Source organism: Monodelphis domestica, chromosome 4 (assembly GCF_027887165.1).
Source record: "Monodelphis domestica isolate mMonDom1 chromosome 4, mMonDom1.pri, whole genome shotgun sequence".
NCBI classification, from domain to species: Eukaryota; Metazoa; Chordata; class Mammalia; order Didelphimorphia; family Didelphidae; genus Monodelphis; species Monodelphis domestica.
In genome coordinates, this window is record NC_077230.1 from 405,475,805 (window position 1) to 405,503,179 (window position 27,375).

Genomic DNA, 27,375 nt, shown 5'->3' on the forward strand with positions numbered 1-27,375 from the left:
CCTGCCCCATACTCAGTCCAGCTCTTGGGAAGCTTGAATGCAGAGAATGACCTGGAATTTTCCGGGGAAAAGCAAAAGGAAGGTCCAGGCTGATCAATATGCCATAATCTTAGAAGAGCCTTCTTCTGAAGTGCTAAAGGCAGCAGAAACTGCTCTGAAGCAGATGGGGCTGGGCTAAAGAGTTGTCACCCAAGGGAGTTCAAAAAGTGCCTTGGGTGGCCTCCCTCAATCGTCCTTCCCTGCCCCAAGGAACTCAGTGACCCCACTGGGTCCTCCAGATATCCAAAGCTCCCCATTAACCCACTGAGTCTTTCTTTTTCTACTCCCCAAACCCCAAATTCTTATCCCTTCAGAGGAGTTGCTCTTAGGAAAGGCATCGAATTATTTTATCAAAATCATCGACTATGGTGGGAATGATGTCTGGGGGTCCCCAAAGCTATAGTCTGAATTAGAAAGATCCCGGGCAGTTTTGTCTTTGTGGTCCCAGCGCCTGGTTTCTAGTAGGCACTTTTGAGAACCTCGTTGAGTTGGCCAACCCAAATGACTGCCCTTGGTGAAAAGCATGGGGAGGTGTTTTGAGCAGTGCCACCTCCTTGTTCCCCCTCTCACCCTGGGAAAAGCCCTGTACAGGACTCAGCAAGGTACTTCAGAATGCTGCCAACCCCTGACCTAGAGGTGAATCCCCTGGACAAATGCACACATCTCATTCCTGAGAAGCCCTTGATGGGGTGACTCACATATCCCAGGTCCAGGAATTCTGCCTTGTTGGCCGAGCTGAGGAAAGCTGAGCAGGTAACCAGGTGGACCTACAGGGACAAGTTAGTCCCCACAATGGATCATCCACACTGGGAGTCGGAATAGAATTGCATGATTCCCAAAGAATGAGGCTAAACTCTTTGGGACAGGGGAATGAATGCCTATGGAGATGAACTCACAGGTTCAAACAACAGGAATCTGCATACTATTTTTACTTGGGTATGAGTCAGTTCTCTTTCTGCCAGATAAGCTCCATGGGACAAGGGCTTGGTCTCATTTAAATTTTGTACCTTCCTCAGCTTAGTTTGGGGCTCTGAACATAGGAGACCTCAGTTTCCTCAACTGTAAATTATGTGAAAAATAACAGCACTGGGGGGCAGCTGGGTAGCTCAGTGGACTGAGAGCCAAGCCTAGAGATGGGAGATCTTGGGTTCAAATCTGACCTCAGAGACTTCCTAGCTGGGTGACCCTGGGCAAGTCACTTAACCCCCATTGCCTAGCCCTTACTGCTCTTCTGCCTTGGAACCAATATACAGTATTGATTCTAAGACGGAAGGTAAGGATTTTGGGGAAGAAAAAAAAAAGAAAAGAAAAAGGAAAGCATTGGAGCAGTGAGATGGCTTAGTGGATAGAGAGCCATGCCTGTAGATGGGAGATCCTAGGTTCAATTCTAAGATAGAAGGTAAGGGGTTAAAAAATAGCATCTACCTTGCAGGGTTGTTATGAAGATGAAATGGGATAATATTTACAAAATGCTTAGCACAGTGCCTGGCACATAGTAGATGTTATATAGATGCATATTCCTTTTCCTTTTCCTATTTCGTAAACATTGGTTGAATATCAAGGGAAACTCAGTGGTGTGCAAATCCTGGGTGAGGGGCTTGCCCAGCCATCCCCAGACAACCCCTAGCTTCCTGCTAGTTCTTGGCGGTGCCCCTTTCTGGTCCTCTGGAAGCTGACTGGCTCTTTACCTGAAGGGTGGGCAGCAGGGAAGCCAGGTGGGAGAGCTGATCCTTGAAGGCCTTGTCTTTCTCTTCATACTGGCTGGGGAGACAGGAAAGATAGGGCAATGACTATCCTAGATTCAGGGATTGGCATGAGGAAGGGAACAAGCATTTGTATTGTACCTACTACGCGCCAGGCACTGTGCTAAGCACTTTGCAAATATCTCCTTTGATCCTTACAACTTTACAAGGTAAGTGCCATTATAATCCCCCATTTTATAGTTGAGGAAAACGAGGCAAACATAGGTAAAGTGATTGTCCACAGTCAACCCCATTAGTGGCTTCGAACTTGGGTTTCCCTAACTTCTGACCTCATGCTATTTATTCTATTCACTGTACCACCTAAATGCCTCCACTTAAGCTGAACTCACTGAAGAAGTCTGAAAATTCACCCTCTGGGTGCTTTAACCTCTTCATGGTATGAAGGGAGAAGGTCTATGGTTTAGGATCTGGGTCCATCTCATGGGCTGGTGCTATGGGAGTGATGACTTAAGAGTGTCACTCACTGGTGCCTTTTTGAGAATGGGCTTCACTTCTGGTGAAGATGCCCTCATCCTGAACGCTTTCTCGAATTTGTACCATGCTGCTTGGCCAAGAGCCGAAGTTCTTAAAGCAATGTATAGACAGAGTGCTCCCAGTGTGGTGGAGGCAGTGGACTTGGGGTGAAAGATCTAGGGTTGAGTCCCAACTCACATGTGTGACCCTGGGCAAGTCACTTCATTTTTCTGGGTCCCTGTTTCCTCCCTTGTAAAACAGGGACAAGGACACCCCCACTACTTACCTCACAGGATTGGGTAAGGCAAGAGCTTTTTCAACATGTAAACAAATTAGCCTGAATTGTTCTTATTCTTGGCCCTACCAACCTCCGCACTGCCTTCAGTAACAACGCCTTCCTCTCCGTCAGCTTCTCCTAAAAGAGACCAATAATGCATCGATCTGAATTTGAGGGGGGCTACAGGATTGGGTTGGAGGTAGAGGAGAAGCTTGCCTTTGGAGGATGGGAGCCTGGGGCTAGTGTTCAAAGAGCAGAATGGGTTGTTTTTGAGGGATAGAGAGTTGCCCAGCACCAAAGGTATTCAAGTGGATGTTGTAGGAAGAACCCAGGTATGGGTTGGGTCAAATATCCATTTGAGATTCTTCCCAGCTCCCCGAATTCTAGGATCGTATGGCTCCCACGGCCACCGTCAGACCTTAATAGACCCTCAGGAAGAGCTCCAGTTGATGCTGTCTGCTCCACGAGAGCTGGACAACTCACCTGCATGCTGCTGAAGAGGGTGTGGATGGCACTCTCCTCATCAGCCACACTTTGTCTCACCTCCTCCACCATGGTCTGGAGCAGGGCAATTGCCTCCCGAGTGGAAGTCTGCAAAGCCTTCACAGCCTTGGGAGGAAGGGAACTGTTCAGTAGGCTGGGCAGGCCTTGGGTCACTGATTCCTCCCCATTCCACTTCTCCCTCAGCCCTCAGAGGCCAGTACCGACTACTTACCAAGACAGTCTGGTCCAGCTTCTCACAACCCTGCACATAGGCTGTCTCTATATCGATACAGTGTGCCCGGCTTTCCCTGCAAAGATGGTGTGCCTCAGGGAATCCCCATACCTCCCTCCATATGGCCTACAAAAAGTTCTCCCTTGTTATCCAGATATCCTGGTTCTTGGGACTTAGACTCTACTGAAGCACTGAAATGATAGTCCACTGGGGTGGCTATCAGACCGAACTCTCTCTCCCTTCCAACCCATTTTAGGGAAGGGCTGAAGCTCAATCCCAGAGTCCAGCCCAGAACCTCAAGAGCAAAGATCAGTCAAAAGGGCAGCTAGTTAGCATGGTGCCAGGCCTGGAGTCAGAAGGACCTGGGTTCAAATCTGTCCTCAAATACTTCCTAGCTGGGGGACCCTGGGCAAGTCACTTAATCCTGGTCCCGATCCTCTACATGACTGCTTAATAAATAAGTAGTTATTGAACTGAATTGAACTCACAATGGAGTGGAATCAGTTTGTCCTTTCCAGTCTTACCTTTCATTATTTTCCTCCAACAATCTACTCTCTAGACAAACTAGACTAGTCTCTTCCCATCTCTTCTCCCTAAAGACCCAGCATGATTCTGCTTCTTCTCTGCCTGGAATTCCTGATCATTCAAGTCTTCCCATCTTTTAAGACCCAACTCAAACTCTCTCTCTTTCAAGAAGTTTTTCCCGATCTCTCCAATGTAGTTAACAGTCATCATCTTCCTCCTTGTTCCTCATATAATACTTGAGTACCATTACTTCTCACATGTCTGGCCTTAACCTCCTAACAGACTGTCATGTCCGTGAAAATGGGGCCAAGGTCTTATCTGGGCTTGTATCTCTTCTAGAGCCCACCATGGTGCCTTATAAACAGAAGGCACTTAATCAATGTTAGTTGAAGGATGGGGAGAGAGAACAAAGGGAAAGTTGAAAGAAAGAAGGAAGGGAAAGAGATAACAAAGGCTAGAGAGAGGGATGAAAGGAAGGAGAGTAGAACAAAGGAGGGAAAGAAATAAGAACAAAGGCAAAAGGAAAAGAAGGGAGGAAGAGTAGAGAAGGATGCCACATACCCCTGCATGTCCCCGAAGCATCGAATGCAGAGCATGGACTTCTTGTCAGTGGAGAACATAATGAAAGGCTCACCATGCAAAGCTACAAAAGGGAGACAAGTTCATAGGGTGGCAGAGTGGTAGGGGTAACAGGGTAGTCAATAGTTCCCTATTTCTCTTGGGAACAAGGACTAGACACTCACAACATTTTTTCTGGGCATCCTTGGTACGTTTGCCCAGGGCCACAATGTCATGGCAGGAGAACATCTTGGCCTTGTGAGTCTCCTCCCGGCAGTGTGCACATAGTGGCTGACCACAAGTGTTACAGAAGTAGGTGGTCTCTGCATCCTAGGGAGGAGGGGAAAGAGAGCAGAATATGGGATGGATGAACTGGAGCCAAGATAAGAGGAGGACTTCCTCCAGGAAAAACAGGCTGTATTTTAGGGCCTATGTTCCATTTATCCAGATTAGGGAGGAAATGGCTGGGACTGGAATCTTGGAAACTGTCCAGAGGGATGGTATGGCCAGGCTTTGTTGACCTCTACAACGAGGTCATTCATTCATTCATTCATTCAACAAACACTAACTAGAGACATTTAAAGGTCTTAGTATCACAATATTTTAGAACTGAAAAGGATTTAACTTGGACAGCCAGTTGGCCCAGTGGATGGATAGAGAGCTGGGCCTGAGTTCATATCCAACTTCAGATACTTACTCTAACTTTGATCAAGTTGCTAAACCAGTTTGCCTCAGTTTAGCTTTGGAAATGGCAAACCATTCCAGTATTTTTGCCAAGAAAATCCTGCCCAAAAAGTGTCTATCTGAATTGTTAGTGGAACTTTCTGCACTGTAGAGTTCCCTGGACCATGGATATCATTGGTTGAATCCTTACCCTCCCATGTACCATAGTACCGTGCTTGGTGTCTTGGGCATCTAGAGTCTGGTCATCTGGTCAAATTTCCTCATTTTCCTAAAGAGGAAACCAAGGCCCAGGAGTTCCAACTTTTTTTTTTTCAGAGCAGATGCTGATCTGCATTTGCAGAAGAAAGTTTCCTAACTGGGCTTCCTTACACCAATAAGATTACTCAATCTGGCCATATATAAGAAAGTAAATAAAAAATAAAAATAGTTTTCATTGGTATTCAAAATTCCAAGAGGTTATCTAAACAGGAAAAAGAAAAAAAATCTCTTATCTCAGGGGGTGGAGGGACAGAGGATAATTTCCTGGCCCTAGAACAAAGACCTCCAAAGAGATGGAAGGATTTAAAGCTGAATGGAACCATTTTATAGATGAGAAAACTAATGCCTACGGGAGAGGTGTGCTAAAGAAATGGTAAAGCTGAAACCCAGGTCTTTTTGGACTCTAAACCTAAAGGTTTTTTTCCACTAATAAGTGCTCATATTTCCATAGCCCTTCAAAGGCTCTCCAAATACTTCTATCACAATGTTCCGGTGTGGTATGTCTGAAAGTATCTCCATTATACAAATAAGGAAAGAAGTTATGTGACTTACCCAAGGTCACATCAAACATCAGGAAAGTATCAAGGTTTGGTTTCTAAACCACAATTCTTTTTATCACAACACTGAATCTTCCCACTGGAAAGAGTGGTGGGTGTAGGGGAAAGGACCTTGGTTTCAAGGCAGAAGAGTGGTAAGGGCTGGGCAATAGGGATGAAATGACTTGTCAGAGAACTAGGAAGTGTCTGAGGCCAGCTTCGAACCCAGAACCTCCCACCTCTGGGCCTGGCTCTCAATCCACTGAGCCACCCAGCTGCCTGCTATGGCATAGGTTCTAAGAGGGAAGGTAGGAGGAGCTAAAAAACAAACAAACAAACAAAATAGTGTTTCTTTATTATTTTTTTTTTGCCCTGTCAGACTTTATGAGACCCCATTTGGAGTTTTCTTGGCAGAGATACTGGAATGGTTTGCCATTTCCTTCTCCAGGTCATTTTACAGATGAGGAAACCGAGGCAAACAGTGCTAAGTGACGGGATCACACAGCTAAGTGTTCGAGTTTCAATATGAGCTCAGGTCCTCCTAACTCCAAGCCAGGCACTCTATCCACTGCGCCACCTAGCGGCCCTGGTGGTTTCTTTAGCTAACGAGATCTCCCCAGAAGCCCAGGCTCCTCCTCCTTCCCGTCCCCTTCCCCCTCCCCACTTACGCACTCCCTCCCCGGCTTACCTGCGCCGGACATTCCAGATCGCAGTTCGCACAGCGCACCGCCTCCTCGCCGTCCGAAGAGCCGTCCACCAGGAACTGCAGCAGCCGGTCCACAGGCGGCAGCCCATTGGCTCCCTTCACTACGGACGGGTGGCTGCGGGCATGGGAGAGGCTGAGGCCGGGTGGCCCCTCTCTGGCCCGAGTCCCCAGTTCCCTTCCTGTCACACTTTCTCACCAGGACCTAAATATAGTTGAGAGGCGCCGGGGAAAGGGTCCGACACCTGCCTCTTGTTTTTTCTATTAATAGCCTCCATTCCGAGGCCTCCTTTCTGCCCCAGCCCCCAGGCTGGAAGAATGTGTTCTCCTCTGGGGCTTCTAGCCTTCCTTTCCTCTCCCTCCCCTCCTAGTACTAGTCCGCTCACTTCTTTGCACGACTGCTTTACCCTGGTCGGAATGATTGCAATAGTCACTCAACCCCAGAGTTCCCGGGAAACTTGGGTAATTTAGACCCGGGATTCCAATTAGGGTCCAGGAAGCCAGTGTAGACGCGGTCCTAGAGTCAAGAAATCGGATTTGGCCGATGATTTGGCAGATTGAGTTGTTTTAGGAGCCCACAATCCGGGCCCGGCGTGAAGGAACATCCCTATCCTATCCCGGGCTCACTGCCCCGGGGCAGGCCGGCTTGTTTCTGTGTCCCTTCCTCTCCCCAACACGCACGGCGGCCAGGTGTGAAAGGAAGGGGTAGGACCCGACCCGCAACAAAGCTAAGACACCGCAGACGCCTCCCCTTCTCGGTCTTCTCCACTTCCCGTTTAGCAGGCTTAGATCTCCATTAGGGCATGGGGGAGGGGGGAAATTTTCCGGAAAGGATTGGAGATAACCAGGAAGACATGGAAAGAAATGCCCCCACAGACAGCTGCTGCTACCCCCACGTGGCCCACCCAAGACCTCTACCTAGCCAAGGCTCATTCCCCCCCTCTGATTCCAGATTGGACAATGGGGCTTGGGTTGTATCTGGTCCTGGCCCTTTGTCCCAGGATACCATCCCGCCCCAGGGTACATTCCTCACCCACAAAGCGGGCAGGGTAGACGGCCATCCACAGCCCGGCCCCGCAGGCAGCTGGCACAGAAGTTGTGGTAACAGTCTAGCAGGCACGGGTGCTCATACTGCCCGTGGCACAGGAAGCAGACGAGGGGGTGGACATTTGAGGCCTCCAGGGCATCGAGGCTCTCCAGAGGGGAGAAGATCTCTCCCGACATCTGCTGGGAATTGGGTGGGAGTGGGAGTGAAGTGTGGCCTCTGTTCATTGGCCTCTGTTCAGAGAACAGCTGCCCCGGGGTCATGGGGATGATGGGAGTAACATCAAAGGCCTAGAAGGGGACCTACAATCATCTGTCTCAGGGCTATGGGTTGGAGGGGAGTGAGTAGCCTTAGATTAGAGAATCTCTCCCTACAGGCTGCCTCCCACTGGACTGTGGACACCCATGGGGCCCTGGGCCCAGCTGGAGAATTGGAGAAACTGCTGGTGCCTTTGGCCCATAAGAGCTCAAGGATGGGGTTTAATTTGTGTGTGAATGAGAAGATACATTTTCATCCTCTTCCTTGGGTTCAGGTCCCCCAAAGCAACTGGGGGAGGGGGTAGAGTGGGGGGAAGAGGTAGGCAAACTGCCTCTCCTCTCCTACCTTCTTTGCAGATGCTTCCAACACACTTTCCCACCTCTGAGCAGTTACTCTGTTGTTGGGAAAAGCGCTGGCCAGGCTGGGAGAGGCTGCGGGACCAGGTTTTCTGCTGGCACAAAGTGAGGCATCAGTTTCTGCCTTCAGAGGATAGAGGCTGCCCCTACTCAGGAGAGATAATTTGGTCTGTTTCTGTCTCCACTGGCTGGCAGGAGGAGGGGCCCACATCAAGCCCTCCACTACAAGGCCAGGGGTTGGACTGGAAAGCAGAATGTCCATTCCTGGGGCAGGGAGGAGTTTTGGGAGGTGGGGGAACTTGGGAACTCCTTTGGGCAGAGAGAAGAGGCCCAGGAAGGGTGAGGGCCATCAGGGAACTCTAGGGCACATTGAGGGCAGAGACTCTAACTAGTGGGAGGGATCCATCCTCTTTCCCCTTTTTGGTCCATCTGGGGCCCCTGGTTTACTTGAGTCAACCTCTGGTTTCTGGTATCAGTCCATTTTCTCTTCCTGAGAAATTCCAAACCGTTTCTCCTACCACAGGGATAGTCTCTGTTCTGGAGTCCTTTAGCTCCGGCTCCCTGGGTCCCTTAAATTGCCACATTCCATTCTGCAGGGAACAGAGGCTTGTTCCCAATAACTCTGTCTGTAAAGCCCTTTCTCTGGCTACCCCCTCCTTCTCAGTTCCATACTTGGAACTCTTCCAGTGTTGCAAACAGGTCTCAGCCATTCCACTTAGAAAGTGAATTCCATCTCCTCCCAAGTTTTTGCACAGGCTGGCCACCATGCCTAGAATGCTTCCCCTCTTCTGAGCCCCAGTTTCCTTCAAGGCTTATAAAATATCTAGGATTTATGCACAGTACTTTGAGGCTTGTAAAGTGCTTTAATCTCATTTTATCCTCAAGATAACCCTGGGTGCTAGTATTATCCTCATTTTACAGATGAGGAAAATGAGGCAGGCAGAAGATAAGTGACTTGCCTGGGATCAATCACACTGTTAATAAAGTGTCTGAAGTTAATCTGAATTTAGGTCTTCCTTTTTCTAAGAGTAGCATTCAATCTACTCCACCCACCTAAAGCTTAGTTCAAGGATGACCAACCTTACAACTGACAAACTCCTACAAAATGACTTTGTATTTTCCGCATTTTTACTTTGTTTTTGTTTTTTCTTGTCCATATACCTGTGGAAAATAGTGCAAAGGTCCTTGCTCTGTTGTAGATTGTGTTTCCTGTAGGCAGGAGATGACCCCTTTTGGGGGGATCTTTGTATTGCTAGTGTCTAGCATAGTAATTTGTAGTACCATAATAAATGTTGATTGAATTGAGTTAGCAGGACTATGCCAGAGTTCATATTTTCTAATCTTAACTGGGGAAAGCTAGGTGGAGCCATTGTGCATAGGTGCATGCCTGGACTCAGGAAGACATCTTCCTGAGTTCAAATCTGGCCTCAGAAATTTACTAGCTATGTGACTCTGGGCAAGTAGCTTAACCCAGTTTGCCTCAGTTTCCTTATCTGTAAATTGAGCTGAAGAAGGAAATGGCAAACCACTCCAGTGTCTTTGCTGAGGAAAATCCCAAATGGGGTCATGAAGAGTCAGCTATTACTGAAAAACAATTAAACAACAACTTAACTGGACATCAAAGTAAGGCATTACTTCCACTCTTTCCTACTTGAATCTCTCTGGAATGTGTCAGAGTTCTTCTTTCCTTAAGTGTTCCTCTCTCTCTGTCAGCTGAAGGCCTTGCCTCATATATTATCCTGAACTAGATAATTCCCTGTAAACTCCCTCTTCTCCCTCTCTCCTTATCGCACATTCCCCACTCTCTTTTCCTTTACTCCTGTCTCTAATGAAGAGGTGGCCCTTCTGTTAGCCAAAGTCAATCCTTCTACTTCTACCACTGATCCCAACCCTTCCCACCACCATTCTGAGTAGATTACCTGGATATTATTTCCCCATATCTCTAATTTTCAATCTCTCCCTATATACTAGTTCCTTTTTAAAATAACCCTCACCTTCCACCTTAGAATCAATACTGTGTTTGGTTCCAAAGCAGAAGAGCAGTAAGGGCTAGGCAAAGGGAGTAAAGTGACTTTCCCAGAGTCACACAGCTAGGAAGTGTCCAAGATTAGATTTGAACCTAGGACCTCCTGTCTCTAAGCCTGGCTCTCAATCCACTAGGCTACCCAGCTGTCCCCTAGTTCCTCCCTTGATGACTATAGCTTATCCCTCACACCCTTAAAAATGTTATTGATCCTACTATGACTGATAATATCATCTTCTGTTTCTCCTCTCCTTAGGTAAAATCCTTTAAGAGGCCACCTACATAAGGCCCCTATTTCTTCTCACTCACTTCTAAATGCTATGCATTCATACCTCATTGTCCAAATGAAACTACTTCCTGCTGTTGGAGTCTGATTGCTCAATCTGATGGCCTTTTGCCCCCTTCAATAATCATCCTTGGCCTCTAAGGTATTTAACTACCACTATTGACCATTTTCTTCTCTTTGGAGATATTCTTTCAGGGTTTTTGTGATATTGCTCTCTCTTGGTTTCCCTCCTTCTTGTCTCACTGCTCTTTCTTAGTGACCTTTACCAGATCTTTATCTTTGTGACACCTTTAATCATAGTTTTACACCCAAGGCTTTGTTCTAAGCCTTTCTCTCTCTGTCTTTCTCTCTCTCTCATTTGGTGGATTCGGTTTCCCTTTCTATGCCAACAACTAGTCTCTCTTTTGAGCTCTTGAATTATCAGTTTCCTTTTGGACCTTTCAAATTTCATGTCCAGCAGACAACTCAAACATAATATGTCTAAACTAAAACTCAAAAATTAATAAAACTTAAAAATTATCTTTCCCCCAAAATACACCCCTAATCCAGTGTTCTTTATTGTTATAGGAGACATTACCATCCTTCCACTCATCCAAATTCACAGCCTCAAAGTTATCCTTGAGGCTTCACTCTCATTCATCTCATGTGTCCAGATGGCTGACAATCTTGCCATGTTTTTCTTTATGACATTTCTCCTCAATGTCCTCTTTTCTCTATTTGTACAACTACCACCTTGATACAGACCCTCAGAACCCCTGGCCTGGGCTATTGTGACAGCCTCCTAATTGGTCTTCCTGCCCTTCAACTCCTGTTCAAATTTATCCTCCAGCCATTGATCAAAGTGACTTTCCTAAATTATGTCTACCCATGTGTTTTAGGAGCAAAATCTATCATACCTAGCCTAGGCTCATTTTTTCCCCTAATAAATGTGGGAAAGGGGCAGTTGGGTAGCTCAGGGAATTGAGATCTAGGCTCAGATACAGGAGGTCTTGGGTTCAAATATGACCTCAGACATTTCCTACCTGTGTGATCCTGGGCAAGTCACTTAACCCCCATTGTCTAGTCCTTACCACTCTTCTGCCTTGGAACCAATACACAGTATTGATACTAAGATGGAAAGTAAAGGTTTAAAAAAAGTATGGAAAGTATCCTTGAGAATTAATTGGGCTAAGTCTCATAATGTTCATGCCCCTTCATCTCTGCTTCTTAGAATTCTTATTTTTCTTTAAGAATTAGATTTTTTATTGTTGTTTTAAATGTTATTTTATTTTTTTAAACCCTTACCTTCCATCTTAGAATCTATACTGTGTATTGGTTCCAAGGCAGAAGAGTGGTAAGGGCTAGACAATGGGAGTTAAGTGACTTGCCCAGAGTCACAGAGCTGGGAAGTGTATGAAAATAGATTTGAACCCAGGACCTACAGGCTCTAGGCTTGGCTCTCAATCCACTTAACTACTCAGCTGTCCCCATTGTTTTAAATTTTATTTCCTTTCCAATTATATGTAAGAACAATTTAAACTTTTTTTTTTTAAGTCTTACCATCTATCTTGGAATCCATATTAAGTACTGGCTTCAAGGCAGAAGAGAGGTAAGGGCTAGGCAATTTGGGTTAAGTGACATGTCCAGGGTCATATAACTAGGAAGCATCTGAGGCCAGATATGAACCTAGGACCTTCAGTCTCTAAGCCTGGCTCTCTCTATCCTCTGAGCCATCTAACTGTCCCTTAACATTTGGTTTTTTAAAAAATTTGAATTCCAAATTCTGTCCCTCCCTCCCTTCTTGAGAAGTGTGGTCTTCCACTATTTTAATCATTACAGAAGGCAAACAATTTGATATAGAGTATACATATGCAGTCATATAAAACGTATTTCCATATTAGCCATCGGTAAAAACACAAACACACAGACCAAAAACCAACCAAACCAATTAAGAAAAATAAAGCACAAAATTAGTATGCTTCAATCTGCATTTGGATTCCATCAATTCTTTTTCTGGAGGTGGATAACATGTTTCATCACAGATCAGATCCTTTGGAATTATCTTGGAACATTGTATTGTTGCTAGCCCATGTTTTGCAGAAAACCTTTCCTGGTCTCTGCTGCTATTGTCTTCTGGTCTAATGTTAATTTGTATCTACATTGAATGTGGGGTATGTGTGTGTGTGTGTGTGTGTGTGTGTGTGTGTCTGTCTGTCTGTCTGTCTGTCTGTCTGTTTAGATATCTATGTATTTATCTACCCATACATATTATCTCTCCATTTGAATGTAAGCCCCTTGAAGGCAAGGCTGGTTTTGCTTTTGTGTTTGTATCTTCAACACTTAGCCAAGTGCTTGGCACATAAATTAACTTTAGGTTCTTGTTAGTTAATTCGCATAGAGAGTGACAGTACTGTAAACAGTAGGCTCTTAATGAATGAATGAATGAATGAAAGGTGATTCCAGTCTTCAAGTTTGATCCACCAGGAGTGTTTTAACCCACTAGATCACAAATGTGAAAGTTGATTGCCTTCTAGCTTGTGATCTTTGCTTAGTGTTGGAACTCTTGGGATCATAAATTTGCCTCTTCCCTGCAGCACCCAGTCCAGCTAAGGAAGATCTATTGAGAACATTTGTCAATCAACTGGGTTCTGTCTGCTGATTCCTTGAATACACATCCATGACAATGATGAAACAACATTGGAAGCTATCATTCAGTACATCCTAGGAGCCCATCCTCTCTGACTGGTTTGGCTAGATTCTCCAGACTTGGAGATCTCACTGGCATCTGACATGGATACTTAGCCTGGCTAGGAAGTTGTCCTGAAAAAAATTTCAACATCAATAGATTGGTTTCATTCCAGACCTCCTGGATAGGGACCCCCATCTCCCACCTCATTCTTGCCTCTAAACATGGCTCAAGAACTCCTTTCTAAAAAATAAGACATTTTATAGATGGCTTTATTTTGTTTTATTTCATTTTCATTCAAGTAATTATTCAGTATTCCAATCAAATAATTATCAAATACCTACTATTTGCCAGTTGGATTGTACTTGGAAGAAAGAAAACAAACATTTATTTCTTTATTTTCATTGCTCTCTAAATTTCTCTCCCCCCCCCTTTTAATAATGTAAAACACACTTCCATATTGATCATTGTTGTAAGAGCAAACTTGTATATAACCAAAACCCCCAAATAAAGTCAAAGATAAACAAAAGTTCTTTCTCTGAAGCTGGATAGCTTTCTCCATCATGTCTTTTAGGATTGACTGAGATCATTGCATTGCTGAGATGGATGGCTTTATTTGAATGCCATAGTCATTTCTGTCCTTCTTAGTCATAAGTCCTTAGTCCTTCTACCATAATCATTCTTCTTTTCCCACTCCCAACCCAATGAACCTTCCCTTACAACCATGAAAAATAGCTGCATAAACCCTACCAATTTAAAGGCCTTTGAAGGCATTCCACATCTGTCTGACTTACTTTTCTTCTGGTAGGTTGATACATTTTCTTACTTTTTCTTCAGGGATGTTATTGGATAGTTGTTTAGTCTGACTCTTTGTGACCCTGTAGACCATAATGTTTATGGAGTTTTCTTGGCATAGATACTGGAGTGGTTTGCCATTTCCTTCTTCAATGGATTAAGACAAATAGAGGTTAAGTGCCTTGCTCAGGGTCACATAGCTAGGAAGAATCCAAGACTGAATTTGAACATGAGTCTTCCTGACCTTAGGCCCAATGTTCTATCTACTGAACCATCGGCCTTCTTCTTCAATGATAAGATCAGTCCTTTCAATTATTCTGCAAAAGGCTTTATTTAAAAATTATTTTTGCTTGCATTTTTCTAGTCATTATGTATATTGTTCTTTTGATTCATAGATTTCTTTTAAAATTTTTAAATTATTTTTTTAAACCCTTACCTTCCATCTTAGAATCGATACTGTGTCTTGGTTCTAAGGCAGAAGAGGGGTAAGGACTAGGTAATGGGGGCCAAGTGACTTGCTCAGGGCCACACAGCTAGGAAGTGTCTGAGGCTAGATTTGAACATAGGACTTCCCATCTCTGGACCTGGCTATCAATCCACTGAGCCACCCAGCTGCCCCCAATTCATAGATTTCTCATTAAATTTGGTATGATATAAGGGCCAGTTAGACAGCACAGTGAATAGAACACCAGGCCTGGAGCTGGGGAGGACCTGGATTCAAATTTGACCTCAGATATTTCCTACCTATGTGATCTGGGGCAAGCACTTAACCCTGATGTGCCAAGCCCTTGCCACTTTTCAGTCTTAGACTTGATACTAAGATAGAAGGTAATGGGCTTAAAAAAAAAAAAGGCATGTATAAAGGCTCTAATAATCTAAGTAAAAGATATCATGGCTGGTTGCTAGAATATTTGAGTTGAAAGGGAATTTGGAGGTTCACCTGATTTAAACCTCTTATTGGTCTTCAGAACAGGGAGTGGCAAGGTGGGGCTTGAATATAGGTTACCAGTGAAGGGGGCTAGAGGTTTCAGGGACTAATGCACCTAATGGGTAGGGCCCTGGCCTTGGAGCCAAGACCTGGATTCAAAATTTTACCTTGTAGGCATACTAGCTCTGGGACCCTAGAAAACTCACAATGGGCTCCATTTTACAATCCTTTGACCCTATCAGTCTTTAACCAAGTATTTCTGGGCACTAGACTGAAGAGAAGGGTTTATTTTCATTCAATTAGAAAAGCATTTAAGGGCCTATTATGTGTCAGGTACTGGTAATAGAAAGACAAAAATGATCCCTACTCTGAAGAAAATTGCCTTCTTGCTTTAGTAACAACTCTAAGACAGAAGGACAATATTGTGAATTGGTACCAAGGTGGAAGAGAGGTAAAGGCTAGGCAACTGGAATTAAGACACTTGCTCAGGGTCATATACCTAGGAAGTATCTGAGGTCAGATTTGATGATGAGTTTTCCTTGACTGACCACTTAGCTGCCCTGGCATAAATAGGCACTTAATAATGTTATTAATTAAATCAGTTGACTGATTTCTAAAGAGCTTTAAGGTTTGCCGAGCACTTTTCATATGTTATATCAATGGATCCTCTCAGCAGCCTTTTGAGGGATGAACTTTTGTTATCCCCATTTTATAGACAAAGCAATTGAGGCATAGGGAGATTAAAAAACGTGCCTAGGGACACCCTGCTAGGTAGCGTCAGAGGCTCAAGAACCACTTAAGAAGATGAACCATCAGGACTCCAAAGAAGAAACAGCTCCTGCCTGCCTGGGGCTTACTTTTTAAGCAGGGATACAAGTTTACAAGTCAGTAAATTAAAAACCTTTACAAAGTAGTCGGCAAAGAATCAAGGTGGGAGGGGCTTTTGCATGCCTTTCGGGAGTTCCCTCTCGGTCCTTATGGAAGAGTCCACCAGCCATCACTCCCCTTTAATACTTTCTCCAATGGAACATGCCGGCTTCCCGGCGGCGGAGGGAAGGCCGGAGGTAGACATTCTAGGTCACACTAATCGCTCCCCGAGAGCCTCGGCCAGGAAGGAGGCCTAGGCGATCTAGGGGCGTGATTGAGGGATTGACAGTGCCTGGATCCTGCGTGCCGGGCGTGCTCGCGGAGGGTTTTGCGCCTGCGCGGTGCTCGGAGGCCCCTTTCTGGCTCCTCGATCGCCATGGCGCCCGTGGTTAGTATCGCGCTCCGTGCGCGGCCTTCCTTGGGGGTCTGCCCCGCGCTCCCTCATGGGCTCCGGGGCTCCGGTCCGACCCGAGTTCTGGCCGAGGGGTGGGTGGGGAGGGAGATCGGGGCAGGACCTAGCTGCCTCCGCCATTGCTGCCTCTTTTGCGGGGCCCGGCTGCTGCACGCTGCCTGGGGAGGAGGCCGAGGCCGGGGCCTGGTTCCCATAGGGGACTCGGGGCGGGCTTGGGGGCAGCCGAGACTCGATGGGGCCCCGCCGGAGTTGGGGCTGCCTCCGCCCCGCGCCGGATCTCCTGCCCCGGGTGTGGCCCTGCAGGCAGGCATGAGGGATGGCCTCAGCCTCAGTCCTCGGGGTCTCAGTTTACCCCTTCGTAAGTCTGGGGGGTGGGAGTGGGAGACCAGGGGTTGGGGGGGCACGCCCCGGATACTTCCTGTAGCCGCCGGCCCCTGCTTCCTCTGAGCGTATTCTGGGGCTGGACTCGGTCTCTAAGGCTCCGAGCCAGCTCCAGGGCGGGCTTCTGGGCGGTTCATCGAACCCCTCGGAACCTCAGTTTCTCTCTCTGCAAAATGGGGATAACAACTGCCCCTACCCTTTCAAGGGTATGTTTTTGCAAACTGGAGAGTGTGAAGACATGAGTTATTGTCGTTCTCGGTCTTGAAACTCATGACTTCGGACCTTAACAACTTTCTTTATGACTGATAAAGACTGCCGATTGTTGTGGGTGTGGAGCCAGCCTCGAAGCCAGGAAGAACTGGGGTCTAGTCCCACCTCGTGGCTCTGAGCAGGATGCATAAATTCTCTAGACGGAGTTTACACCCTGCCTGCATGGTTGAAAGATCGGGGCAGGGTTGGGGGTGGATTTCCTCCATCTGTCCCCATCCTTTCGGATTAATCTGGTGTACATCCTCCCTCCCTTCCCCTCATTTTCGGTAATTACTAGAATTCCTCCTTCAGACTTAAGAAACCCAATTATGTGTCCCTGGGAACATTTCCTTGCTTGTCCGTGGTTGTAGTTTATGTAACATGTAAGTTTTTTGAAGGCAGGAACTGTTTTGGGTACATTTTGCCTCATCTCCCAGAGTCCTCCTCAGGTTTGATGATTGAATGGTCATATGTATCCCCCCTTTTCTTTGGAAACTTCAGTGACTGGAGGAGTTAAGTTTCTTGTTAGTAGGGTCTCTAGTACTTTTGTATCTCAAAGACTTAAGTAGAGGTGTAAGGCTCAACTGATTTTTGATTGGAAGTCATCAGTTTTATAACTAACAGTGAAGATTTGATGGGTGCAAAGCATGGCCTCCATAGGTTCCAGTCTTTGATTCTCTCACTTAATAATTGTCTTGTGACAGGTAAGGCACTTGCCTTCTTATCCTAAATTGCTTTCTCTATAAATATGATCAGAATTTGGAGTATACCCCTTGCAATTCTTTTAACATTTTGTGATTCCAAAAGAGGGTCTTTAAATATTATGATTTGAATATCACTGAGCAGCCTAACTTTGCAAAAAGTGTTCTTTCCCTAACCTCGTCTGTAAAATGGGATAATAATACTACCTGCTACCTCCCAGGGTTGTTATGAGGATCAGATGAGATAATAATTGTGAAGTATGCTTAGCCCAATGCCTGGCACATAGTAAGCATTGTATAAATGCTAACTATTATTACTGTAGGGAGCTTAGGGAAAAAAATTTTCCCCCATAGTTTTGAGCATACAGTATCCTTGCTAAGTTTCTACTTCGAATAAGTTTCAAGAGTTGAGTAATTTGGAGTGTGAGAGTGTCTGTATATATGTGTGTGTTTGGGGGAAGGGTTAATACTGTTACTTGGTTGCTTAGAGGACTACTGATTAAAGATTAACCCTATCTAAAAGATAGAATGTCTTTAAGGAGGGAATTAGAGATAAAAGTTATCATGCCCCCAGACACTTGAATCTACCTTTCAATTCCAAAATTGTTCAGTACCTACTATGTGTCAGGATTAGAGATTTAAACATACAAACAGAATAAGCCCTGTCCTTTAGGAGTTTGTAACCTAGAGAGAGTGGTGAAAGAACCAGATAGACATCAACAATATACACAGTAGGAAATAACTAAGTATGTAAGAGAAGTTAAACAGTGACCAAATTCAAGGAGGGAGCAATCTCTTAGTTTAGGAGATTTGGGAAGGTTTCATGGGCAGTGAGATATAGCAGTAGGTTGTTGCAATTTTAGGACTATATCACATAGCTAGGAAAGGAGCAAGAATGAGCAACCTTCTATAGTTATTAGGTCTAAAAAATAATTCTTTCCTACAACTTAATATTCAAATATACAGAATAAAAGTATCATTAAGTTGAAGAATTGTTTGATTAAATCCAGGTACATACTCCCGTGCTGGAGATTTTTAGGCCATGAACCTCTTGGGGAGAAATAACCATCCTGTTTTACAGAATGTCAGAATTTGGGGGTGAGCTGGGTGGCTCAATGGATTGAGAGCCAGGCCTAGAGATAGGAGGTCCTAGATTCAAATATGGCCTTGGGACACTTCCTAGCCGTGTGATCCTGGGCAAGTCAGTTAACCCCCATTGCCTAGCCCTTTCCACACTGCTGCCTTGGAACCAATAGATAGTATTGATTCTAAGGTGGAAGGTGAGGGTTATTTAAAAAAAAAAAAGTCAAACTTTCAGATTGGAGGAACCAGTCCCTTGCTTGACCCCTTAAAGTTAGAAGTACTTGGGATTTTGCTTTTGAATGTAGGCATTATTTTTTCCTTGTTTTTGTGTTTGGGGTTTAGCTACTTACAAACAGTATTTGTTTTTGTTTTTTTTTTCCTGTAGAAGAAATCTGTGATGAAGGGCGGCAAAAAAAAGAAGCAAGTCCTCAAATTTACCCTGGATTGTACCCATCCTGTGGAAGATGGGATTATGGATGCAGCTAATTTTGTAAGTTATATCCCCAAAGCTTTTAATTTCTTAAGCTGTATTAAAAAACCTTTGCCTTATTATGAATGTATAGGTATGGGTTTCATTCCTGAAGTGATTTAAGAAGCAGCAAGTATCTTAATGACCTTTTTTTTTTTTTAGGACAGGAAACAAGATATTATGTAACTAATTTCTGGATTTTAGTTGTCTGAAAAGTAAGTGATGACTGAGTCTGGTAGATTAGTTTCTCAGCTATGGAGGAAACAGGCAGCGAGGTGGCGCAATGGATAGCATTTTGGGCTTGGAAGACTTCCTGAGTTCAGAGCTGGCCTCAGATACTTCCTAGCTGTGTTGATTTTCTGCAAGTCACTTAAGCCCAGTTGCCTAGCCTTCATGTTCTTCTGTCTTTGAATTGATTCTAAGACAGAAGGTGAGTGTTTAAAAAAATGAGCTGGAGAAGGAAATGGCAAACCACTCTAGTATTTTTGCTAAGAAATCCCCTGATGGGGGTCATGAAGAATCTGATAAGCCTGAGGTGACTCAGCAGCAACAACAACAACATGGAGGAGACCCTGGATGTGGACTGGCCTTTGGTGATTTGTCTTTAGAATTTGGAATCCATTTTGGTAATCTCCTGAACTAAAATTTCAACTTCAATTTAAAGTCTTTTTGAGCTAGCTTCTTCCATGTGTTAATTTATTTGCATCTCTTGTTTTGCTTTTCCTCCATGGAAACCTAGACAGACGAAATACTTGCAGAAATGGAATTTATTTCTGCTTTGTAAAGTTGCTAGCCAGTCCCTTGGCCTTTTGGCTTTCAGCACCTTCCTGTGAGGAGAACTTGGGCTTACTCTCTGTGTAGAAGACTCCTTCCCAGGATCTTTTTCTAGCCTTACCTCCCCACTTAGTATCAGAGAAATCAAGTTGTGTTCAATTGAAAACTTACAACAGAATTATATGTAAAATAAAGATGCCCAGTAGGCTTACCTGTTTTTTAAAGTGTTCTTTGTAGGACATAATTGGCACAGTCCCTTGTAATTTGTAGGATGTCTGAGTTGAGAAAGACTTTAGAACTCATTTCACCCAGACCACTCCAGAATAGAAATCTGTAACATCCAGATGAGTGGTAGTCCAGTCTTGATTTGAAGACCTAATGAGTGAAGGAAGCAGCGTATCAGCGTATTAAAGTAGAAAGAATGTGGGCTTAAATTTGGACTCTTGGTTTCTAATCCTGGCTCTGCCTGTTGTTATTGTTGTAACCATGGGCAAATCACTAGTCTCTCCGGCTTTTAGTATTGTCAGCTGGAAAATGAAAGGGTCCAGCCAGAAGAATTCAGATTCTTTTCAGTTCTGAATATTTGACCTATTTCAGTATAATCTTTGCGATAGCCCATTCCATTTTTAGATCTAATTGTTAGGAACAGTTTCTTCTATTTTCAGCCAAAATCTGCCTTGTCTGCAACCCTCCTTCTTATTGCTGAAGGCCTTCTAACCACCCCAGCACATCACACACAATTGTTTCCCAGTTGTACCTTCTGGAATCAAGAAGAACAAGCAGATTCCTTTCCTATATGACTAATTTCAGCAGGGTTCTCACTGCAATATGTGAATTATCCCTGATGAATTCTCATGCTCCACTGAGGCAGTGTTCATCCCCCCTTCTCTCCTACTTTTATGAAAAAGCAAAGGCTTAAAGTCATATAAGCATCCTCTTTTGATCCTTTTCCCCCTTCAGTTGTTCTTTTTCTCATCTTTATCCTCTGACTTTTTCCTTTCTCCAAACATAATGGTCTCCCCCACATTCTGGCCTTCATGCCTCCATTTCCTTATTTTCACTCTTATTTATTCCTTATTATCTCATTACTTAACTAAAATTGTTTTCTCTAATAACCTTTTTCTCAGTTCTCAAAGCTGTATTTTTTTTTATTACTGCTGACTAATTTCTTTTCTCTGGACTTGTGTTAAACTGCTCTTTCTTGGCTCTCCTCTGGGTCTGACCCATCCTTAGTTCCCTTTGCTGAATTATCCTCCTGTACATCTCATTCCCCTTTCCCTCCTAACATTGTCTTTACTGTCAGAGATCACATTAGCTTCCACATATTCAATTGTTATACTAATGATTTCAAGTCTAGATATTTCCCAATTTTTTACCTAAGTTCCAGTCTTAAATTACTGCCTTTTGGACAAGTTCATCTGTGGAAGTATTGACCATAGATAACTCAGACAAGACATTTCTCTCTAAAACCATCTATCCTCAGATTTCCCTTTTTCCATCGTGGGTACCACTATTCTTCAAATCAATCACCTCAGGTTTTCAACCTCAGAATTATTCTGAATTCCTTCATTTATTCTCAACTCATCCTGCCAGTTGACAGACTCCCCAATATTTTCCAGATTTGTCGTTTTGTGTCCTTGCCTTTAGTCTCCTTTCTGCTCCAGTCCATCTTTATACACATATCAAATGGATATTCCTATAACAGGCCTCACGTTGTTTCTTCTTTTCCCATCTCTACTCCACTCCCTCACTTCCATTTGAAAACCTTCATTGAGTTCTATCTTTTTTTTTTTTAATCCTTCTGTCTCAGTATTATAAGTAAATTATAAGTTAAAAGTAGCAAGGGCTAGGCAACAGCAAAGGCTAGACCCAGGGTCACATAGCTAGGAAGTATTTGATGTCAAATTTGAACCCAAGTCCTTCCAACTCCAGGCCTGGTGCTGTCCCCCTTTGACTTCTTATTGCCTCTAGTGAAAAATACAAACCCCTTGGCTATTCAGCCTGTATTTAAAGCCCACCAAAACTTGACTCTCATCTCCTTCTAGACTTGTTTCATATTACTTCTCTTTCACATATAGGCATTCTATTCAAAATGGCCGGTCATCTATTCCCCTTATATAAAACTTCATGTTTTTGTACAGGCTGACCCCATTTCTGGAATGTAGTCTCCCATCAGCTAGGAGACTCAGTTATGTGCTGGGTCTGGAGTCAGAAAGACCGAGTTCAGAGTTCAAAGGAAGCCTCAGATATATACTAGCTAGGCAAGTTGTTTAACCTCTGCCTGCTTCTGTTTCCTCATCTATGTAATGAGGATAATAACATCTACCTTCCAGGGTTGTTGTGACATCAAATGAGGTAGTATTGGTAAAAGGGCTTAGCACTGTGTTTCCTTTCTTTCTCACCCCTGCCCCTGAGAACCCTGAGCTTTCCTCAAAGTGCTGTTTCCTATCTGAGGTCTTTCCTGACACAGCCCCCCCTTAATACTTTCTCCCTTTTACTTCAAAATTACTTTAGATAGACTTGGCATTTATTTCCTTGTTTGGGTGTGTTGTATTCCCTCTTGACAGAGGTGATGAGGGACAGGCATTCCAGGCATATTAGTGTGTGCTGTAACACTCTTAATGTGTCTATCCAGAACTTGCTTTAGCCTTTTTGACCATGTCATGCTTGCTTGATTCATATTGAGCTTGCAGTCCATATTTTTTTCAGATGAACTATAGACATAGATACAATTCCCCTAGCTTTTGGTTGTGAAGTTGGTTTTTAAAATCCCAAGTTTAAGACATGGCCTCCATCCTAGCCTCTTTATGACTCATTCCCCTGGCTATTATCCAGTGTTTAAGCCCCTCAACTGTGTATCATCTGTAGATGGGATAAATGAACATTCAAGTCATCAGTCATCGATTAAAAATGATAACTATCATATAGGCAGGGATGTATGTATCCCTGAGATATTCTTTGATATGAGATATCGACCTATTGGTGATGATTCCATGTATTGATCAATTCTGAATTCATTCTACTATGGTTTAAACTGCATCCTTCCACCCATTTTTCTTGCATGAAGATAGCATGAGAGACTTTAGGTGTCCTGAAATCTGGTTAATTATCTTCTAGTCTAGTAATAGAAACTTTACAATGATGTGATGAAACAGTGGTAACTGTCGTTTTCTGGATGACCACTAATGATAGTAATGGTTTAGGATCTGACATATTTCTGGGCATACTTTGCAGGGTCCAGACTTTTTTAAAAAATTAAAACATTTGCTTTCTTCCATCTGTCAGTAGTTCAGCAGTCATATCCACTGCAATTGCCTAGGGCATAAGTTGAGTTAGATGACTTGATCTTACCATTCTGATGTGTGATGGGTTTAATTTTTTCCCCCTATCTCCTTAATTGCCTATCTCCTCTATTAACTGTTTTTGTTCTGACTTTTCTCTTTGGCAGAGAAAATAGAAGCAAAATAGCTGAACAGTCCTCCCTTTTCTCTGTTCTGTCTGCCTTTGACTCTTTTTTGATCCTTTTTTACTTCCTCAAAATAGTAGCTCATTTTGCACTCTCAGAATTCTGACACTCTTCCTAGAGGATCTAACCATGCTTTCTCATCAGATGGATTGAAGCAGGAAAGAGGCTAAAGGCCTCTAACCAAGCATCTGCTCCCTTTCCTTGCTTTCAAGTTCCGCTTGTATCTTTTGAAAATCAGAAATGGTTGATCAATAATTTGTAGCTACAGTACTCAACCACTCCCTTCTCTGTTATTGGAATTATTTTCTTTTTGGTTTTTAACTTGTGAGAATAAAATTTACAAGTATACCTAAAAGGGGAGGCAGGGCAGCTAGATGGCTCAGTGGATAGCCAGGCCTGGAGACACGAGGTCCTAGGTTCAAATATGGTCTCTTAGCTGGGTCATCCTGGGCAAGTCCCTTAACTCCTATTGCCTAGCCCTTACTGTTCTTACACAGAATTGATTCTAAGGTAGGAGGTAAGGCTTTTAAAAAGTATACCTAAACACTTTGCAACCCTTAAAATGCTATATAAAAACTTGTATTGTTCAGTCATGACCAACTATTCATGACTCATTTGGGGTTTTAATTTATTTGTTTGTTAATTTATTAAGCCCTTATCTTCCATCTTAGAATCAATACAAGGTATTGGTTCTAAGGCAAAATACTCTTATGATGAACAAACTCTTTAAACTTCTTCACAGGGCCATTCTCCCAAGATAGATGAACAAATGCATGAACTGTTGTCCATCCATGCCATGCCCATATGTTTCAGCACTTAAGTATAGACTAAAGATGCTGGCTTAGTCTTCAGGCTAGATTTTTAATTGCAAATCTCCATATTTGTTCTTTGCCACTATCTATCTGGGTGTGTAGTGGTGACCTTTTGACTTCTCAGTGTCCTTCCTCCTCCACATCTTAAGAGATGAAAACAACCCTGACAGAGTGGCAAATGTAATCTCAGTGCCTGTTGGTTTTGTTATTTTAGTTACAAATTATGTCAAAAGTTGTAAGTTCAGGTTTTTTAAATTATGTATTTATATTTTACTGTTTGGGTCTTAGATTTCGGAAGTCCTAGGACTTCTAAGAGCTGATGATCACTGTTATTTAGGAAATAAACTAAATTCCCTCCCACTTCCCTTGTGGATGTGTTTTCCTTATATTTAGAATCCAGAGAAAGACGGGAAATGGTAAGTTCTGGGGACAAATTGCAAGCGCATGACCTGGCCCCTCATTAGCCATTCTCACTTTCACAGGAGCAGTTTTTACAAGAAAGAATCAAAGTGAATGGAAAGGCTGGCAACCTTGGTGGTGGTGTTGTAACAATTGAGAGAAGCAAGAGTAAGATAACCGTCACGTCAGAGGTGCCATTTTCTAAAAGGTGAGTGGGCAAATGACGGTAGAGGAAGTGAGACAGTGGGGCCTGGAAGGGGGCAGTCCTGCTGGTGCTCCCACATGGCCTAGTTGCTTCAACCCTTACATGGTGGTGGTGTGGGTGGGGAAGTACTTTGCCAAAACAGTTAATGGCTTTATTAATTGGGCAGGGTGGCAGAAGGCCTAGTGGGGTTGAAAGGAGATAGCTGTGGGCTTATATCCTGCCTTGGACTTATTTCTTGACAATGGGCAGGGTGCTGAAAGTTTCTGCAAAATGGAGCTCACACACCTGAGGTGCTGACCTTGCTGGGTTTGGGATCTTAAGAAATGGGATATGTAAAGTGACCCATTTCCCAAAAAGGAATGGCAGCTTCAGGGTTTTGGGTAGGTAGGGAAACCTTGCATAGACTCAGATGACCTTTTGGGGGGGGTGTGGAGCTTGCATTAAAATTTTAATAGCTACCACCTGAGGGCCTTTTTAGCACTTCCTTTGGAAATGAAAACTTCCCCAAGATGTTTCAGAATAAATTTGTCTTTAATCCTTAAACTGAATCTCAGTGATAAGTTTACTCTTGAGTCTAGTCATTTGGAACTAGTGCATGGAGGGGACCAGTACACTAGAGGTTAAAAATGTATCTTCATGTTACAGTTTGATGCCTTCCCCAAATGGGTTTTATCTCCTAGATTAAAGTTAATATTTATTTTTATTGTTTCAGGAGCATTAGTTACTTGGTTACATTGGGTTGATACTTTCTTTCTGAATGTCTGAATACTAATAGAGAGAACCAGTAGGAGGGTCTTGAATTGGCTTCATTTCTAGCTTTATTAGGTTTTCCCTTTCATTCAAACGAAATCAGCTACCCCTCTGATTCAGGGGCTCCTTTATGGTTGTTTTAAAAGTACATAGGAACCCAGAGCCTGAGGAGACCTTAGGGACCTCTGCTTCTAGGCAGGTGGCAGTACTCAGATGTCTCCAGAACGACGTTTGTGCATGTGCAGTGCTTCTCCCTATTCGGCTCTGGTAGAGTCACAGAGATTCCAGACTTCCTTCAGTCTGACTTCAGAGTTTAACAACTCATTATTGCAGAAGAAAAGTGCAAAGGTGTATCTGACCAGTTCTTCGCATTTAAGCTCATTTTAATTTGTTTCTACCCTTAGTGGAAAGGGAGGGAAAGTTAATAATAGCCAGGTCTATGGGTCTTTTCTCAACTTTTTTTTTTTAAGTAACCACCTCAATTTTTGAAACATCTTTTCTGTTTTCTAACCTTTCTGCCTCAGTTGTTAATCTGTTAAGAGTAGAAAGAGCCTCGCCAGCTTGTAAGAATGTAGTAGCAAGAGTATATGTACAGTAAAATAAATACAATACCCTGGAGCTAAAATAACTGTTTTATGTTTGCCATTTCCAATCAGAAACTTAGTAACATTTTACAAAGTTCTTAGATTTCCTATCTAGGTGTGGATAATTTTCTTTTTTACCATCTTTTGGGAAAGTCCCCTTTTGAGACTTAAGGTATTTGAGAGGCTGTCATCAAGAAATAGGGGATCCCATGGCTAAGGTCCAGGGTAGAAACCAGAAGTCATATATCCCTAGATAACTTGTTACAGTGTCTGGATATGCTCTTTGCATTGCAGTAATATTGCCCATAGAAAACTGGTTGCCGCCTTTAGGGCTTAAGTTAAAAGGCAAACTAAGCCAACACCAGTTGGTGATCCATAGTGACTTATTTTGGCCACGGGCAAGACTAGAGTAGTCATCAGGTAAACTGAGTGAATATCCCAATAAGTTTATTTATCTCCCCAGAGATTAGTATTATGCTAGGGCATTCATTTTGTTGCAGGTGACAGGCATCAACCTAAAAGTAGATCTGTCTGTGTGATACAGTTTGAGGAGACCACTCAGATGATGGGAACTCTTTCATATGGAGATTGAGAATAAGGGAGATGAACAAGATCCCTTGGAGCTCTTAGAAAAACAAAGTGATCTAGAAATGAAAGACATTGGCATTGTGCACTTGCCCATCAGCTTGGAACCAGCACATTTTCTTGTAGCAGTCCTTAGAATCCAGCTAATAGTTGGGCCCTGTTATAGATGGATAGATCTTGTATCTCTTTAGAGATGATTTCTGCTCTTAATTTAGCTGTTAGAACCCAGGTTGAGGTCTTCTCTCTGATATTCAGGTATAGGGTTGGCTCCTTACTTGGGGATGTTTGACATCAGCCTCTGGGCTCTGTTCTACCGGCAAGGTGGGAAAGCTCTTTAGACTTAGGCCTGGGTACTGGCCAGTGCTTTGAAGGTTGTGAATGCTGTGCTGCCTCATCACTGAGCTGCTTCTCTCTACAGGTATTTGAAGTACCTGACAAAGAAATACTTAAAGAAGAACAATCTTCGGGATTGGCTCCGGGTGGTGGCCAATAGCAAGGAGAGTTATGAATTACGGTACTTCCAGATCAACCAGGATGAAGAGGAGGAAGAGGAGGAGGATTAAACCCTCTTGGGTCTGGAAACGTTTTGTACATGATCTTGAATAAAACTTGAACCAAAGTGGTGGTTCTCCTTGTCTTTCTGCACTGTGGATTGTACAGGATACTGGAAATATTGGAAAGGGCTTTGGTAGGGCTGCCGTGCACTCATCACCACTGAGCTGCTTCTGCTTGGGGATTTCATTTTGGAATGTAACAGTGCCAAATTGAAAG

General features: G+C 43.7%; 2 protein-coding genes across 5 annotated transcripts in view; one reads left to right on the forward strand and one right to left on the reverse strand.

The window, feature by feature from the left end:
* The window catches only part of RNF207 (ring finger protein 207), an 81,241-nt gene that overhangs the window by 10,192 nt on the left and 43,674 nt on the right, over nt 1-27,375 (reverse strand). Inside the window, exons 2-12 of one of the 3 annotated variants that reach the window (XM_056795938.1) lie at nt 20,016-20,178; nt 8,160-8,262; nt 7,545-7,735; nt 6,497-6,629; nt 4,516-4,660; nt 4,334-4,415; nt 3,248-3,323; nt 3,016-3,141; nt 2,624-2,670; nt 1,728-1,800; nt 738-806 (exon numbers count right to left, since the gene is read on the reverse strand). In XM_056795938.1, the coding sequence (XP_056651916.1) occupies nt 738-806; nt 1,728-1,800; nt 2,624-2,670; nt 3,016-3,141; nt 3,248-3,323; nt 4,334-4,415; nt 4,516-4,660; nt 6,497-6,629; nt 7,545-7,735 (942 nt within the window). In that variant the 5' untranslated portion in view covers nt 8,160-8,262; nt 20,016-20,178. Of the gene's footprint in view, nt 1-737; nt 807-1,727; nt 1,801-2,623; nt 2,671-3,015; nt 3,142-3,247; nt 3,324-4,333; nt 4,416-4,515; nt 4,661-6,496; nt 6,630-7,544; nt 7,739-8,159; nt 8,389-20,015; nt 20,179-27,375 lie in introns of those variants that run through there. The other 2 variants (XM_001377086.5, XM_007492083.3) reach the window with 2 other exon arrangements.
* Nucleotides 15,969-27,223, forward strand: RPL22 (ribosomal protein L22). Of its 2 annotated transcripts, none has more exons than XM_001365570.5 (4): nt 15,969-16,122; nt 18,946-19,050; nt 24,564-24,688; nt 27,023-27,223. In XM_001365570.5, exons 1-4 carry the CDS (start codon nt 16,111-16,113, stop codon nt 27,165-27,167), a joined length of 387 nt encoding a protein of 128 aa, XP_001365607.1. In that variant the 5' UTR covers nt 15,969-16,110; the 3' UTR covers nt 27,168-27,223. The 2 variants fall into 2 exon arrangements, with proteins under 2 accessions (XP_001365607.1, XP_007492144.1); XM_007492082.3 differs by lacking the exon at nt 15,969-16,122 and adding an exon at nt 16,270-16,504.

What these genes read in the sequence shown, in the direction of transcription:
- RPL22 (XM_007492082.3), top strand. Translation starts at nt 16,463, where the DNA reads ATGGCCTCAGCCTCAGTCCTCGGGGTCTCAGTTTACCCCTTC. An exon ending in GGGTCTCAGTTTACCCCTTC is followed by an intron (nt 16,505 to 18,945) that starts GTAAGTCTGGGG and finishes TTTTTCCTGTAG; the next exon opens with AAGAAATCTGTGATGAAGGG. An exon ending in GAGGTGCCATTTTCTAAAAG is followed by an intron (nt 24,689 to 27,022) that starts GTGAGTGGGCAA and finishes TTCTCTCTACAG; the next exon opens with GTATTTGAAGTACCTGACAA.